We start from the raw sequence: 15,162 nt of genomic DNA, 5'->3' as shown, positions 1-15,162 counted from the left end.
TAAAATTCTTACATGGAAACAGCCTGATCTAGTAACTAATAGTTAGAGTAGATCAGAGTGACTGAAAGCTTCCTGTTTCTCAGAGATCTGTTAGACCTCATTGTCCCTTTAAAGATATCAAAGCATTTCTGACTTGTAGAATCTGCCTAATGTTTTTTTTTTCACATTTTTCAAACTTCATCTTAAATCAAATTTGTACTATAGTCCTCTTTCTGCCTGTTCAGGTAAATAAATCAAAGATAAATAAAATCCACCCAAAAGCACTCAGACAGTGAGGTTCTGGTCTTTTTTTTTCCTAACAAGGATTATAAATATGAGGGTGACACATAATGTAAGATTACTGATGAGGATAACAATCCCACGGAGAGTCATAAGATGATTTACGACCTGGTGCTCTCTATAATCATCTGAATTTAGGAGATTATTCACTAAAACCAAAGAGAGAAGAGGGGACTGATTAAATCTGAGATGTCTGTAAGCTTCCACGCGCACCTGGAGAGAGAGACAGACAGACGGGGGGGGGGGGGGTGCAGAAGTGGGTAAGGGTGGGGGAGAGAGAGAGAGAGAGAGAGAGAGAGAGAGAGAGAGAGAGAGAGAGAGAGAGAGACGTAACACAGGTCAAAAGTTGATTGGACACGAACCGCTGTGTTAGGACAGTAAAGGAGAGCAGAGAGCAGCGCGTGGCGGATATAAACACTGGAGGCTAATTGGCCAGGTGAGCAGGTGAGGAACGCGAGAAGGAGGCGACTGGCTGAAGGGGAATTTGATCCTCAGACAGGTTGGAAACTCAAGCATCCGTCGGCGCATCCACCCCGATATATATAAGAGCGAGCCAGCTGTGACAGAGCACCACAAAGCCTTACCTGCTGCTGCGTTGAACCTGGACGGAGAGGAAGCCGAGCCAACAGCGGTGAGTCCACAGCTGCACGCGGAGAGCACAGGTGTTGGCCAGGTGTGCTGTACCTGCCCGCTCTGTGAAGCTTGGCGGGCAGTAGAACTGTAGCCTATATTGTTTCTCACTTTTGCAGAGGTTTATACAGTTTGTAGACATAATTATCCTGAATTTCGCATGTGCGCCGATTTGTGTTTGTGCCACCAAACCCTCCACAGAGAGGACAAACTGAGCGGTGGATGACTTGATAAAAGATGTTCCAGTAGCAGGATCTGCTTTCAGCTCACCAAACATTTGTTCCTATATGCTATTCCTAATAGATGACAAGTACAACATAAAAAGCTCAACACATAAAAAGATGTTTCAACTTTTTATGATGCCAGATTATATTTTTCATTCATTCTTGCAAAAAGCACCATGGCTGGCTGTAATAGCTCTTTAACTCATAAGCAATTCATCATGCAAAATTGGGGTGAGGCTGTATTTTCACAGCTTGTTTGGTTAACAGTGTTAAAAGATTATTTTAAATAAAATAAGAGCTGTAAAATGTAATATATCCCCACTCCAATCATTTATGTATGTCTTTAAGTGCCAAACACCAAAGCAGTTCAAGGGCAGCAAATAGCCTCAGTAATTAAGAGACCAACTGCAGTACATCTTTTTGAATTTGCCAAGTACGTGTAAATTTGTTGTTGCCAGACAAATATGAGCTTTGATGGGATCAAAATATTAACCCAGATACACCTGCAAATACAGAAAAGTTAATCCAGCACGGTGACGAAAAAGTGAGTCTGAGAGAGAGAAAGTGTGTGTGTGTGTGTGTGTGTGTGTGTGTGTGTGTGTGTGTGTGTGTGTGTGTGTGTGTGTGAATAATTTACAGATCTTTTCTTTGACCCTACAGGACCAACATGTCGCTCACCTCCATCCTTTCAGCTGAGGCCATTGAAAATGCTGTCAAGGACTGTCAAGGTAGCATCTCCACACACACATGTGCACATACGCACTCACACGCACCCAAGCCCTTCCCTATTTGAAACTACTCATTATTCAAATACCCACTAGCATATTATGCAGAGTGCATGCATGACTTCAGCTTATGATAATAATGGATCAAAAGTAACTTTAACTAACTAAATTCACACTTAATTATGATAAAATGCGCAACAATCCTGATCCATGAAGTCGGCCTAGTCCTAATCTGTGTTGCACATCTTCATAACACTTTCCTCCAAAAGGTGCATAATCTCCTCTGAGGTTGTGTCTTTTCCAATATTGTGCAGCATCCTCTCCGCTAAAGTCATATCCAGCTTTATCGGAATTGTGACCAAATCTGCATTTGGAAAGATTTTCAATCATCTTGTCTGTTTTAGTGGAGGCGTGTGTCTACTGGACTTAAAAGATAAAAACAGAGCAGGAAAATCTCCCACCTGGACAGCAGCCACATGCTGTTTTAATCTCCACATCAGCTCCTAACATAGCGAACCCCGTGGGTCAGCTCGCCGGTCTTGCTTCTGTTCTTTTTTTTTTTTGTAATCTAATGTCGTGTGTTAATATGTGTGTGTTATGTGTTTCCAGCTCCGGACTCATTCTGCTACAAGAAGTTCTTCCAGCTCTGTGGTCTGTCCTCAAAGACCCCCAAGGAAATCAAAGATGTCTTCCAGATCCTCGATGAGGACAACAGCGGCTACATTGAGGAGTCCGAGCTCAAGTGTGTGAAAATATGATGATAGTTAGATAGTTATCATGTCTCCCTGAACACTGATAAACCTCAACACTTCCCTGATACACTGACCTAATCTCCTGCATGTCTACCTATATCCTAACTGAAGGGTAACTGCAACCAAATATGAAGCTGCTTTAAATTTTATACTTGCAGTATCATCATTTTCATATAGAATTATTTGGAGTGAGTTACAGAGCTGCCTTGTGTGTATTTGTGTCTGACAGAAAGAGAGATTTAGCACAATAAATCACACAGTGGTATTATTGGGATGACACCATTAAGCTGTCTCCTAATAATCCACAATGGGCAAAGTGCCATTATTTCATCTGTGTTACATAATTCACCTTCGTGTGGTTGTGTGACCAGAGCTGAGGCTCGACTCGAACTGTGCAATTTAGGAATTGGTGTGGTTATGTTTTTTTATGCACCACGATTTGTACGTGTGTGTGTGTGTGTGTGTGTGTGTGTGTGTGTGTGTGTGTGTGTGTGTGTGTGTGTGTGTGTGTAGGTTCTTCTTGCAGCGGTTCGTCCCCGGGGCGAGGACACTGACCGAGGCAGAAACCAAGAGCTTCATCTCAGCAGCTGATGATGACAGTGATGGCAGAATTGGAGCAGAGGGTCAGTATCTGATTTCTCAGATTGTATTTGTACAAACTGACGATGTAGGCAGAAATGATCTCATTGGTTGGAGTGAATCTCAGTGGGCGGACTCAACCGAGAAGAGCCAGCTGACTTTATGTAGTTGAGAGCATTTACTGATAAAGTGCATTATAGCCATTTGAAATTATTAGCAGTGAGCAATGAAACAAGGAGTTTGCTAACCTGCTTAACTTATACAGCATTAAAGTCATGAATGATCAAGTTGATATTTATTTTTTTGCTATTAAAGTTTGCCAGGTTGGTATTTTGTGCATCCAGAAAATTGTTTGAAACTTCAAATGTGTGAAACTTTTCTGCAAAAAAGCAAGCAAGTTTACTCACTTTCAAAATGTTTCATTGTTCTTGGTTCTGGTCACTGAGGTTTAACTCAACCATTAAGATTAAGACTCTTTGATTTAGTCAGTCTTGTTAAAGGTCGAATTTGCAGGAAGTGGGAGTCACAAAAGAGATTTATGAGATCTTGAATTATGCAGTTAAGATTTTGATTCTGATGTTAAAAAACTGTTTTTATGGCAACACGAACGAGCAATAGCTTAAGAATTTTCACAATAAATGTTTGGTTACATAATTTTCTTTCTCTAGAATTCCAGACTATGGTCCTGTCCTGAGTTTCACAGCTGAAAAGAGCTCAAGTCTTCAGGTCTTCAGTCCTCAACCCACCCTTGGAGTCTTCTGGTCCCATATTTCATTCCCAGAGATTTCTTTTGTTTTCTACTATACTCTGTGTGCGCTAATTGTTTTTGAATGACCTTTTGTCCATTTAAAGACAATCGACCTTTAATTTCCATTGTATTGGTTCATGTTTTCTTTTCTGTGCACACCGCCTCTGACAATCAATGGGATTAATAAACATGTGGAAACATAGATCACCTCTTCATCGTCATTCCTCATTTAATACTCCAGCAAAAAACTAATTTATGTGCAACATTAATGCATGAATGTACTGTACAAATACATACTCAAGAACATAAACAACATGACTGAAAACAGGGAATAAAAGCATTATCTGATTATTAACAGTTTTGTGTGTCTGAATATCACATAGCAAATGAAAAGTTTCCTTGTAAAATGCTGTATGTATTTTTAATTTTCTTTCCAGGTCATGCAATATTTGATTCTTACCCATGAATAGAAAATTGTACAAATATGATCTATATCATATTTTAATACGAAGTTCTTTAAATGCAAACATAAAATCATCTCTTCACTGGAAAAAGAAGACAAGACGATGTTTAGAGACAAACATGAGTGCAGACTAATTATGGTGACGATGGAGCTCTTTTTTTCAAGTTATCACATTCTGTTTTATTGTATTTGTGGTGCTGGAGAACATTACGTCATGACAGAGTGAAATGTTTACAATTGAGCAGTTTGGATTTAGCATTAGTTTAGTCAGGATTTTTAAGGTTTATATTTCTTTATGAAGATATGAAATAAAACATTAAAGGGACTGATGAAAGTAAATTTACAATCTCATTAGAGCAGCAAATAGAACTTCCCAAAAGCTGATAGTATGCAACAGAAGTCCTAATGTGATGATTTGTTAAAAAAAATCCAGTGTGCAACTGAGTTGCAGAGGGGTCTTCAAATGAAAGGCCCAAGAAGCCAAGGCCCAGAGCAAACTTCAGATGAGATCAAAGAAGTGTTTCGAGTAAACATGAAGTGTGGGGGAGATGTGTTGAAATTTCTTTCTTAGCTGAAATGAAGTGTCCTCTTAACCTTTAGCACAATGAGAACTAAAACCTCTTTGCAAACAAGGGTATCTTATAAAACCTGACTGACACCAAGTACTAAGTACAAATACTATAGTATGAACACTCATCAATGCACATTCCAAGTAATTGAAAAACTCAAAAGTTATTCCACAGTTCATTAAGCCTTATGTTGGACTAGGAACCTTTATTTGGCTTGAATTTTACCCGAGCAGTTGAACTTGTGACGCCGCGCTGTCAAAAACAGGAAGTTAAGAATGTAGAGTATAATGCGGCATCTCCTCTCATTGACTTATTTCCTCATTTTTTTCTTTTTATACTCGCAACTTGTAGCCACAAGCATCTGAACGTGTTGGGCTCTGTCAGGTGAGTGTTACCGCCATGTTACTATGTTATCACAGTTTTTCTCCTCCTGAATCTCTGCAAATACAACTCTACTGCTAGCACAGCCAGCTAGCAAGCTAGCTACTCAAACAGGCTGAACATCGGCGGGTTGCTTGCTTGGTGGTCAGTTAAAGTGCAAGTAGTTGTACCCATTAACTGACAGAGCCACAGGCGTCACTTTGTGTTCTTAATTCATTGAATCATAGTTTACAAAAACAGCTAAGTTAGGTCGTGTGTAAGGGTTGCTCCTCTCCGGGTTTTAGCTCAGCTCACACTTCACCGGCTTAATGACAGCAGTTAACGTTGCGAAATCCACATCATCATATGTACTCACACTGGCAGCGACAAAATGCAAAACAAATAGGAAGGAAACATACCTTGTACATGCAGAGGTGAGAGGTATCCGACACTAATTCAAGTACAGCACCGAAGTAAAAATAAACACGGAACTTTCCCTGTTGAATTTAACTAACAGCTGCTAGCTTACTCGCAAGTGAAGCTTTTAGCATTAAATTCGAAACTTTGATAACCTCATAAAACGTGAATGTTATGGTTAAGCTGCCTGAAACTTTGTGAATTGTTTTGCCTCATATTAACAATTTTCCACCACATTAATGACTATATTAGAAGCATTTCTCATTAGTTTTACGTAGGTGCAATAAATTAAACTGGGAATTCAATATTCAATTCAATTCAGTTTTCCTTTATTGGTCCTGCGAGGGGAAATGCCAATTTACAGCAGCATCAATAAAGCGGATAGAGTAGTATAACAAGTGCATGCAAATTAAAAACAACAAGTATATACAAAAGAGTGGGATAAAAAGAAACGTCATCCTAAAAAATTGTAAATAGTATTTGCAGACTGTTATGCACAGGTTGTATTGCACAGATTATTGCACTGATTACTTGGAGCAGTTATTGTTGTGTAGTCTGACGGCTGCAGGAAGGAATGACCTGGTATACCGCTCCTTCACACACTTTGGATGTAGCATCCTGTCACTGATGGAGCTCCTCTGTTCAGTGAGTGTGTGTTGGAGTGGGTGGGAGTCATTGACTGTCATGGGGGACAGTTTGGCTGTCATCCTCCTCTCCCCCACTTCCTCCACCTGTTCCAGAGGGCATCCCAGGACAGAGCTGGCCTTCCTGATGAGTTTGTCCAGCCTCTTCCTGTCAGCTGTTGTGATGCTGTTCCCCCAGCAGACTACACCGTAGAAAATGGCAGAGGCCACAACAGAGTCATAGAAGGTCATAGAAGGTGCCCCACGCACCCCAAAAGACCTCAGCCTCCTGAGCAGGTAGAGTCTGCTCTGTCCATTTTTTATGTCACGAGCTCAATGTCCCTTCCCTGGATGTTCACTGGTGATGGTGAAGAGAAAGGGCACTGACGGAAGTCCACAACCAGCTCCTTGGAAATGCGCCTACATAGATGACACCAGTTTTACCAGTTTTCAGAAAGCTGAAATTTCTATAGCTTGCTGCTTGTAACTAATTACAATAGTTTTCATGTAATACCATAAAGCTAAGGATTGCTTTGGTAGTAACAGCTGAGTCAGTGGCCTGCAGTGACTGAATGAATGTATCTGCTAACGCAATATTGAATTTTGACATTAACAAAGACCACATCATCACTGGCAATGCCTAATCCACCTGATGACTTCACTATTGGGTTCCATGCTGATCTGGCAAATCAAATTGGTGCATGCCAAGTCTAAATCCAACTTTGCCCTGATACACATCAGATATACTCTGTGTGTGTGTGTGTGTGTGTGTGTGTGTGTGTGTGTGTGTGTGTGTGTGTGTGTGTGTGTGTGTGTGTGTGTGTGTGTGTGTGTGTTAGAAGTGATTATTTCTAGACTTGTCATGCTACAATATGTGATGTGTTTGTCTTCACTCTGCAGGCACACGGCATGCTAACCAAACTGCCTTTGGAGCAAAGGAAATCCAGACAAACATTACACTAATGCTGATGGTTAGGTAAAGCATGCATGTTTGTGATGATACAAGGCTGACGTCTGTGTAACCTTAACAAAATCTATAGATCTTTTATCAGTGTTATCTGCTTCTCTCTGTGTCTGCTGCAGTCCAAGAATGGCCTCAGGAATGCAAGAGAAACAGTACACACCGTCTCTGCTCAGTTTTTTCATTTACAACCCTACATTCGGCCCCCGGGAAGGAGAGGTGAGGTTGATTCCCAGTTAAACACATCCAGCGTTTTCCTGCTGAATCAGTTTGATCAGTTCTTGTTTGGTTATGAGGGAGACATGTTGATGTATTACTGATTCAAGGTTGTATTTTTTCAGGAAGAGAAGAAGATTTTGTTTTACCACCCAAGTGATGTGGAGAAGAATGAGAAGATCCGAAATGTGGGCCTTTGTGAAGCCATTGTACAGTTCACAAGGTAAAGAGCGCTGTAGATGTGGAAAAGTATTTAACATGAGTTACAATATGTGATGTATGTTCAATAAATTGCTCAGTTTAACAAGCCGCGTTAAAGAAAACAAAAAGAAAAGGTCATCACTTTAAACCTGAAGCATAACAGATTAGGAAAATGTTGCAAAAAGCGGCCGGTCTGTGAAAGCATCAAGTCTGAGCATCTTGTTCTGGTGTGTCTCCTTTCTTTTCACGCTCATGTCTCATGTCTTTCAGGACATTCTGTCCAACAAAACCAGCTAAGTCCCTGCACACACAGAAGAACCGACAGTTTTTCTTTGAGCCTGAGGACAATTTCTGGATAGTCATGGTATCTCAAAGGCTTACGTGCACGTTACTTGTTCAATATTTACTCTTTGTCCCGACTTTGTCAACCTTCTTCGGCAGGTAATTTAACTTAACCTCTCTAATCCGATTTTATCTGCTGTTTGTATTTCTAATTCACTCCTCAGGTAGTTCGAAACCCAATGATTGAGAAACCAAACAAAGATGGTAAACCACCCACAGTAGAATATCAGGAAGAGGAAATACTTGTGAGTGCTTCATGATGTTAATCAGCACCTGTATTTCTTTCATAAACATTGTCAGATTAAACTCACTGTGCCCTCTTGCCTCTGTAGGACACTGTTTATGGTGCAGTGGTAAGGCAATGCTACAGTATGTACAAGGTGAGTGTGTACTCAGCAGAATCTGTCAGCCCTCTCGTCATATGATTACACCCCCACACTACCTCAAACTAACAGTTATTACTTTCCCTTGTGCTGTAGCTCTTCAATGGCACATTTGGCAGAGCGATGGATGCCGGCGGGGTGGAGCTGCTCATTCAGAAGCTTGAAAAGTTTTTCTACAGGGTAAAAAGCTCACCATAAAATCTTTACTGTTACATCTGAGGTTATATCATACGTTTCTATTTTCATGCCCAGCATGTATTGACTTTGCTTTGACAGCATGACTCATTTTAATTTGCTGACATGCACACGCCGAAGGGCTGGCCTCCACTGATGGTATTTGGACATGCAGTGACTGCGTTTGTTTCTTTGTCAATTGCTCGTGTTACTTCCGGCGACGCTGTTAAAAAGGCGTTTTCAGTCATGCCTGATTTCTTCATAATTATCTGCCCACATTAACTGTTCTCGCTTCATGCCGCAGTCACCCCACTGGATCGACGAACACTCGTTTCAAAAGTATAAAAGATTCATTTCTAATTAGGGAATACCCTTCTTAAGTTATCAGGGGCTTGCCTCGGCACCATGTAACCCAAAGACAGCGAGAAAGAAAGAGAGAGGCTGTGGTGTGCCTGTCAGAGGTTGAATGTCAGTGTGTCTGCCTCAGGATGATGTAAGCGTCTCCACGAAGCATCAGTCAGTTTCTTATTCCTCCGTCTTTATTGCGTTGTAAGCAGGCACTCGTAGGTGGGTAAACTAACCCCTTTCTCCTTTCCTTCTACTGTGTCTCTGGCCTATCTCTTCTTATTTTCTCTGTGTGTGTGTGTGTGTGTGTGTGTGCGTGCGTGCGTGCGTGCGTGCGTGCGTGTGTGTGTTCATTCTGGGGTTTCCAGTATCTACAGACTCTCCACTTGCAATCCTGCGACCTACTAGACGTATTTGGAGGCATCAGCTTCTTCCCACTGGACAAGATGACCTACCTGAAGATCCAGTCGTTCGTCAACAGAGTGGAGGAGAGCCTCAGTCTGGTCAAATACACAGCCTTCCTCTATAACGACCAGCTTATCTGGTAACAATTTTGCTTTGAATTGTGTGTCCTTGTCCCTAAAATCCACCTGTGGGCGTGTTATCTTTATGTGCTAATGCACAGCCTACATTACGACCTTATACATTACGACCTTATACATCCCTACACTTAGACACAAACTCCCAGCATTGGTTTTGGCAAAGACATCATGGCATGCTGGGTAAACATAGGCGAGTCCCATAATCCTCTTTGCAGTTAATGTGCTCCCTGACATGTCACTTGCCACCTGGCGCGGTGTGTAAGCCTCAGGGATTACATGATTGCTAATGAAATGACTCGAGAGCAGCATGATCTTTCATTTTGAGCTCTCGACAGACAGCCAGAGAAGAGCGCTTTAATTATTTTCTAAATTAAGTGGCATCGCTCTGGAGTGTTCGCTGTAGCACATTTCCAACCACTGCTGAACTGCTATTCCCACCAGGAAACACTTTGTTTTAATATCCAGCTCATGGTGCACAACACAGTTGGCAGCGCACTGAAAAGTGCAGCACGCGGCGACACAGTATGTGGGTGTGCTGCGAAGGTTGTAAGGTGGAATTTTGTCCTTGTGGTTTGGTCTGCAGGAGCGGACTGGAACAAGATGACATGAGGATCCTGTACAAGTACCTGACCACCTCGCTGTTCCCCAGACACTCCGAACCAGAGGTGAGGAGCGCACGAGGGACAGATAAAATGAGAAGCCAAAGGAGACACATTGAGGATGTAATTAAAGACAGAGAGGGTACAGTGCATGTTTGTGTAGGACGGAGGAAAGAGGCCGCACAGCACATTTGTTATGACGTGACCATCATAGCACTGATGGTGTGTGCGCTTCCAGTACAATGGTCCTCCCAGATGATGACGAATGCCATGTTTTTATATTAATGATCCAGACAGAGAGACAGCTGACCTTAATATGATCTGTGAACATCGCTTTCAGAGCTCCACATTTTCCCTCTAACCCACTCCCTTCTCCTCGTAGCTGGCTGGCAGGGACTCTCCTCTGAGGCCAGAGGTCGCAGGGAATCTGTTGCACTATGGGAGGTAAGTCCCTGATCCCATGAGTCTGTATCTGTGTTCCCCTGCAGAGGCTTGGATAAAAACCAGCGGGATTTGGAGTTTTGCTTAAATGTCTGTTGGTGCAGTCCGTGGGATAATATCAGTGAAGGACAAGGCGTCCATCAGTGTGCATCAAAAAGCTTACTCTGTTTACATTTGCGTACACGTGTGCACCAGTGTCCTGTGGTTTTGATCGACCGACAGTCATGAGATTTTGCATGCAGTCAACCTATTTAAATGAGAGAGCGGAGGCGACAGTATCACAGCAAAAAAGCCACTTCCTATTCAGTTTCAGTGTACATATTTAACCAGATTTAACCTGCCTCACTCCAACTAGGGTACAGTGAAGTAGGTCACAGTTGTACTTGGAGGTCTGTGCAGGCAAAGCTGCGCCGGAGAGTCACATGTAGCATGCAGACATGTCTTCCAGTGCAAATGGTTACTATTCCAAGTGGCATCCTTGGAATCCAGTGTGTTAACAGTACAACAGCGAATTCTTTGTTCAGTTTGTGGTCTTGTCTTTTGGATCAGTCTTGGAGGAATAGTGGTGAGCAGCTTCTAATCCATTTTAGACCTGAACTAATGAACCTTTTTCTTTCTGATATTAGTATGCTAATTGCTTGATTAGGTTAAATTTAGTCCATCCCACCCTTTGATCCAAGATATCTTGTCAACCGCTAGGGTTAGGGTCACATGATGTCATAAAAAAAACACAACTTCGGCGATGTTTACTGTAGATATTCAGCATCTTCCTTTGGATGAGAGCTGAAAATTAATGTCAGTTAGTCGAACAACAGAAAATTGGTTTAAATTTTGATGAAGAATGAATTGATTATTTACATTATGTGAGGCTGTACTTGGATAAACTAAATGCTAGTGTTACTATGCTAACAATAACAATGCTAACGCACTGATGTTTAGCAGATACAATGTTTGCACATGTTGACTTTCAGACTCATAATTGAAGTATTTACCCAGCCCGTGCTGTCCTCCGTTCTCTCCAGGTTTTTGACAGGACCGACCAATCTTAAAGATCCAGAGGCCAAATTCAGATTTCCAAAAATATTTGTCAGCTCAGAGGAAGGCTATGAGGAGCTGCATCTCATTGTTTACAAGGTAAGGTAGAGTTTACATGGTCTGCTCTTTCATGGCAGCCCACAGGCTTCATTCAGTCAGTAATTCATACACGTAGAGGAGTTTTTTTAATGTATTAAAACAGGGGGAAGTTGTTGTTCTTTGTCGTAATCTGTGACTGGAGGATTTGTTTATGAACAGCAGGTTTAGGATGAAATATTCCACTGCTCTATCAGACGATATGGATTTTTTGGGATTAGACAGCTGAATTTTAAAATGATGAAGTACGTCCCACGGTGCTCATCATCACATTAATGTAATTTCTAACCTGTGTGACCTTGATTCTGCATTTAACCTGCGCTGATCTGCTCTGTTCCAGGCGATGAGCGCTGCAGCTTGTTTTATGATCAGTGGTAAGTGTGCATCCAGTCACCCACCCACTTGAACAATGCTGTTAACTTTCATTTCCCTTTTCCTTGGTCATTTATTTTACTATTGTCTAGTATTTCAGCCACTTGGCTGATCATATAAAACTAAAATATTTCAATTTCTTCAGCTCATGACCCATAATGGCTGGCTGACTTCTCTCCTCTTGCTCTCTCCTCCAGCCTCTGTGGAGCTGACAAGGGACTTCTGTGAACAGCTGGACGGCTTGGTGGGCCCTCAGCTCACTTTGCTGGCGTCTGACATATGTGAACAGTTCACCATTAACCGCAGGATATCAGGGTCAGTTGAGAATCTGTCTAATTATGGCTGCAACGAATGATTAATTTAATATTTTTCCTCGCATCTATCATTTAATTTGGAAAGTGTCAAAAAAAATTGTGAAAAGTTGCCGAATGTTCATGTTTGAGAAGATGGAAACAGTCATGTTTCAGCCCCTCAGCTTTAAGAACAGGCTGTTTTTCTTACTTAATGGTTAAGTGGATATTATCAGGTTTTTGAGTATTTGGGAAAACAAGTGTTTAAAGGAATAATGGGTAGTTGCAGCCTTACTGTTGACTAATCAGTTAACCACTTATTGGTGTTAGTGCTTCATCATGTACAAGCAAATAGAACATTGTCAGGGATTAGAGAGACTGTGGCACAGTGGCAGGAGAAATGATCAATGAAGTCCCATGATTAGCAGTAGCCATGTTGTTTGTCATCAGTGTGCAGCTGATCCTTTGTATAAACTCTGCCCGGCTGGCAGCGATAGATGAGACTCTAAAACACTGGATATCATCAGGGCACTACTTAGGGGTAACTCAAGCAGAGTAGCTTTAAAGACTGGCATCCTGGCCCGCTCTCCTTTAACCCCAGCAGTTAGCTTCAGATACGTCCTCGCCTGTAATCCAAGACTACACTCCCTGGCCCGGGCAATTTGATGGGCTCCTTTTTTAATCACCCTAGTGAGGAACTGAATTAATAATGCCGTTCCAAATTCTTCAGCTGGCATTCCGGTCTGCGTCCTGATTTGGCCTCGTGGAACTGTAAATAATTAGACGCAGCGCAGATAAAAATCAGGTATATGGCCTGTTTGGACACATATAGTAGAGATGCAATTACAGTGCTATTGTCAGGAAAGCTGTTTTTAAAGTTGTATCCTCAGCTCACTTTAATGTGGGTGGACAATGCAGTAGGCTTAATTAAAATTGCTATTTGGTGAACGTTATTAACCAGAGTGATTTGGCTTTACTATATCACACATTAAAAATATGTGTTTACTGATGTATACAGAGGCCACAGGTCTAGCTGTAGTGTTGTAATAGGAAATGTGTCTTGTACACCATAAGTGTCCTTTTTTTTTAATTGTGTGTCCATTCAGGCCAGAGAAGGAGCCCCAGTTTAAATTCATCTACTTCAACCACATGAACCTGGCAGAGAAGAGCACCATCCACATGAGGAAGACTGCCAGTGTTTGCCTCACCTCTGTCCACCCTGACCTCATGAAGATCCTGGGAGACATCAACTGTGACTTTGCCAGGTACAGCAGACAACACTGGCTTTGTGAATACCAAATCAAAGCGTGGATACTGTTGATTATAGTTAAGAAAACATTAGCTTTCAAGATCTCATAAACCACAAAGATCATTTGTAAAACAGCAAACATTCATCTTTGTCCCTGGGTATCAGCATAGCTGTGTCATTTTCATGCATAATGTGATGCCTCGGGGAACAGTGGAAACTCAAACCTCTTTTGAAACAGTCATGAGACTGTAGTCATGTGAAAGTCTCATTTTCAGTCTGTAGCACAGACAGTGGAATCAACATTCATTGCATTTGTGCTCATGTCTATCAGTTGTTCTTCATGTGCAGATGAGGTTGAAATATAAGGTGTTTCATGTGGATCTCTAGGGTGTTTTAATGTGAAATTAAATGTTTGGACCTGTAAGTCATTTCTGACACAGACCTTAAGAAATCTAAAATTTCCTGACTTTAATGGCATTTTGTTGTCTGCAGTAAAGACATAATATTAGAAGTACAATTACCTTGGAGAACAAAGAACCTGCTGTGAATGTGATAGCTGTCATAATTCAATGACGCTTAGCTCTTTGTTTGTCCCCAGGGTGGATGAAGATGAAGAAATCATCGTAAAAGCAATGACAGACTACTGGGTAGTCGGCAAGAAGTCGGACCAGAGAGAACTGTATGTGATCCTAAATCAGAAGAACGCCAATCTGATCGAAGTCAATGGTATGTCTCCACCACCTGGCAACGACTGAATCTGTCATGAACTCCACAATCGACTATCCGCCTTGATATTTAATCTCTGCTTCGTCCATAATGCCCTTTGTTTTTTCTCCGCTACAGAGGAGGTGAAGAGGCTTTGTGCAACGCAGTTCAACAACATTTTCTTCTTGGACTGATGCAGCGGACAGACAGAGGCTGTTTCACCACACTAAAAACTGTCAGTGTTGCAGGGTATCATGACAGCATCAGCGTTATGCAATAATTGCATTGTAAAATAAGGAAAAAAATAAAAAGTTCTCTCACAAAGTTTTTTTTTTATTTAACCTATAAAAATTGTAATTTTCTCTTGTAATTAAGTGTAAATCCAGATTTTTACTCAACATGTACTTTATTTTCTTTCTTGCTTTGTACATACTTCTAGGGTTTTGTTAACTGTTCATTTGATTTCTATCAAATTCCAATTTGTTCATGCATTTTTTTTTTAATGAACACTTCATGACAATGTCTCAAATTCATTTAAAAACTGACATGTACAGGACAGTTTAGTCCAGGTCCCACTGATGATCAGCGATAGTTTTAAAATAAGATGTCATTATGTCAAAAGTATCATGGTTTGTAAACAACTGCGCTAACTTTAAATAAATTAAGTCATTTTACTTAGTGTAAGCAGCGTCTTTCTTTATTTTTTTTTTAGTCGAAGATGCACATCCACTAAAAACTATGGACAACCAGTAACATCATGTTTATCTGAAAATTATGGGAGCCAAGACAGAAGGAACAGACTGATGAAATCTTGTGGGAAAATAAGCAAGTAGAACAGGCTT

At 41.3% G+C, this 15,162-nt stretch overlaps 2 protein-coding genes across 2 annotated transcripts; both read left to right on the top strand.

Annotated features, from left to right (window-relative positions):
• Positions 1–647: 647 nt before the first annotated feature.
• On the top strand, positions 648–4,133 carry pvalb9 (parvalbumin 9). Its single transcript, XM_070990166.1, has 5 exons — positions 648–910; positions 1,794–1,861; positions 2,468–2,600; positions 3,124–3,233; positions 3,858–4,133. The coding sequence occupies exons 2-5, from the start codon at positions 1,801–1,803 to the stop codon at positions 3,881–3,883; spliced, it is 330 nt and encodes a 109-aa protein (XP_070846267.1). The 5' UTR covers positions 648–910; positions 1,794–1,800; the 3' UTR covers positions 3,884–4,133.
• Positions 4,134–5,204: 1,071 nt separating this feature from the next.
• On the top strand, positions 5,205–15,003 carry ccz1 (CCZ1 homolog, vacuolar protein trafficking and biogenesis associated). The gene is made up of 17 exons (XM_070991210.1): positions 5,205–5,353; positions 7,270–7,345; positions 7,453–7,549; positions 7,672–7,769; positions 8,018–8,111; positions 8,254–8,334; positions 8,422–8,469; positions 8,569–8,652; positions 9,360–9,535; positions 10,117–10,198; positions 10,515–10,576; positions 11,596–11,707; positions 12,045–12,078; positions 12,274–12,391; positions 13,473–13,631; positions 14,214–14,341; positions 14,459–15,003. The coding sequence occupies exons 2-17, from the start codon at positions 7,332–7,334 to the stop codon at positions 14,512–14,514; spliced, it is 1,443 nt and encodes a 480-aa protein (XP_070847311.1). The 5' UTR covers positions 5,205–5,353; positions 7,270–7,331; the 3' UTR covers positions 14,515–15,003.
• Positions 15,004–15,162: the final 159 nt, after the last annotated feature.

Source organism: Chaetodon trifascialis, chromosome 21, assembly GCF_039877785.1.
Source record: "Chaetodon trifascialis isolate fChaTrf1 chromosome 21, fChaTrf1.hap1, whole genome shotgun sequence".
NCBI lineage: Eukaryota > Metazoa > Chordata > Actinopteri > Chaetodontiformes > Chaetodontidae > Chaetodon > Chaetodon trifascialis.
Note: the sequence above shows the minus strand (reverse complement) of the source record. Positions and strands in the feature narration are given on the sequence as shown.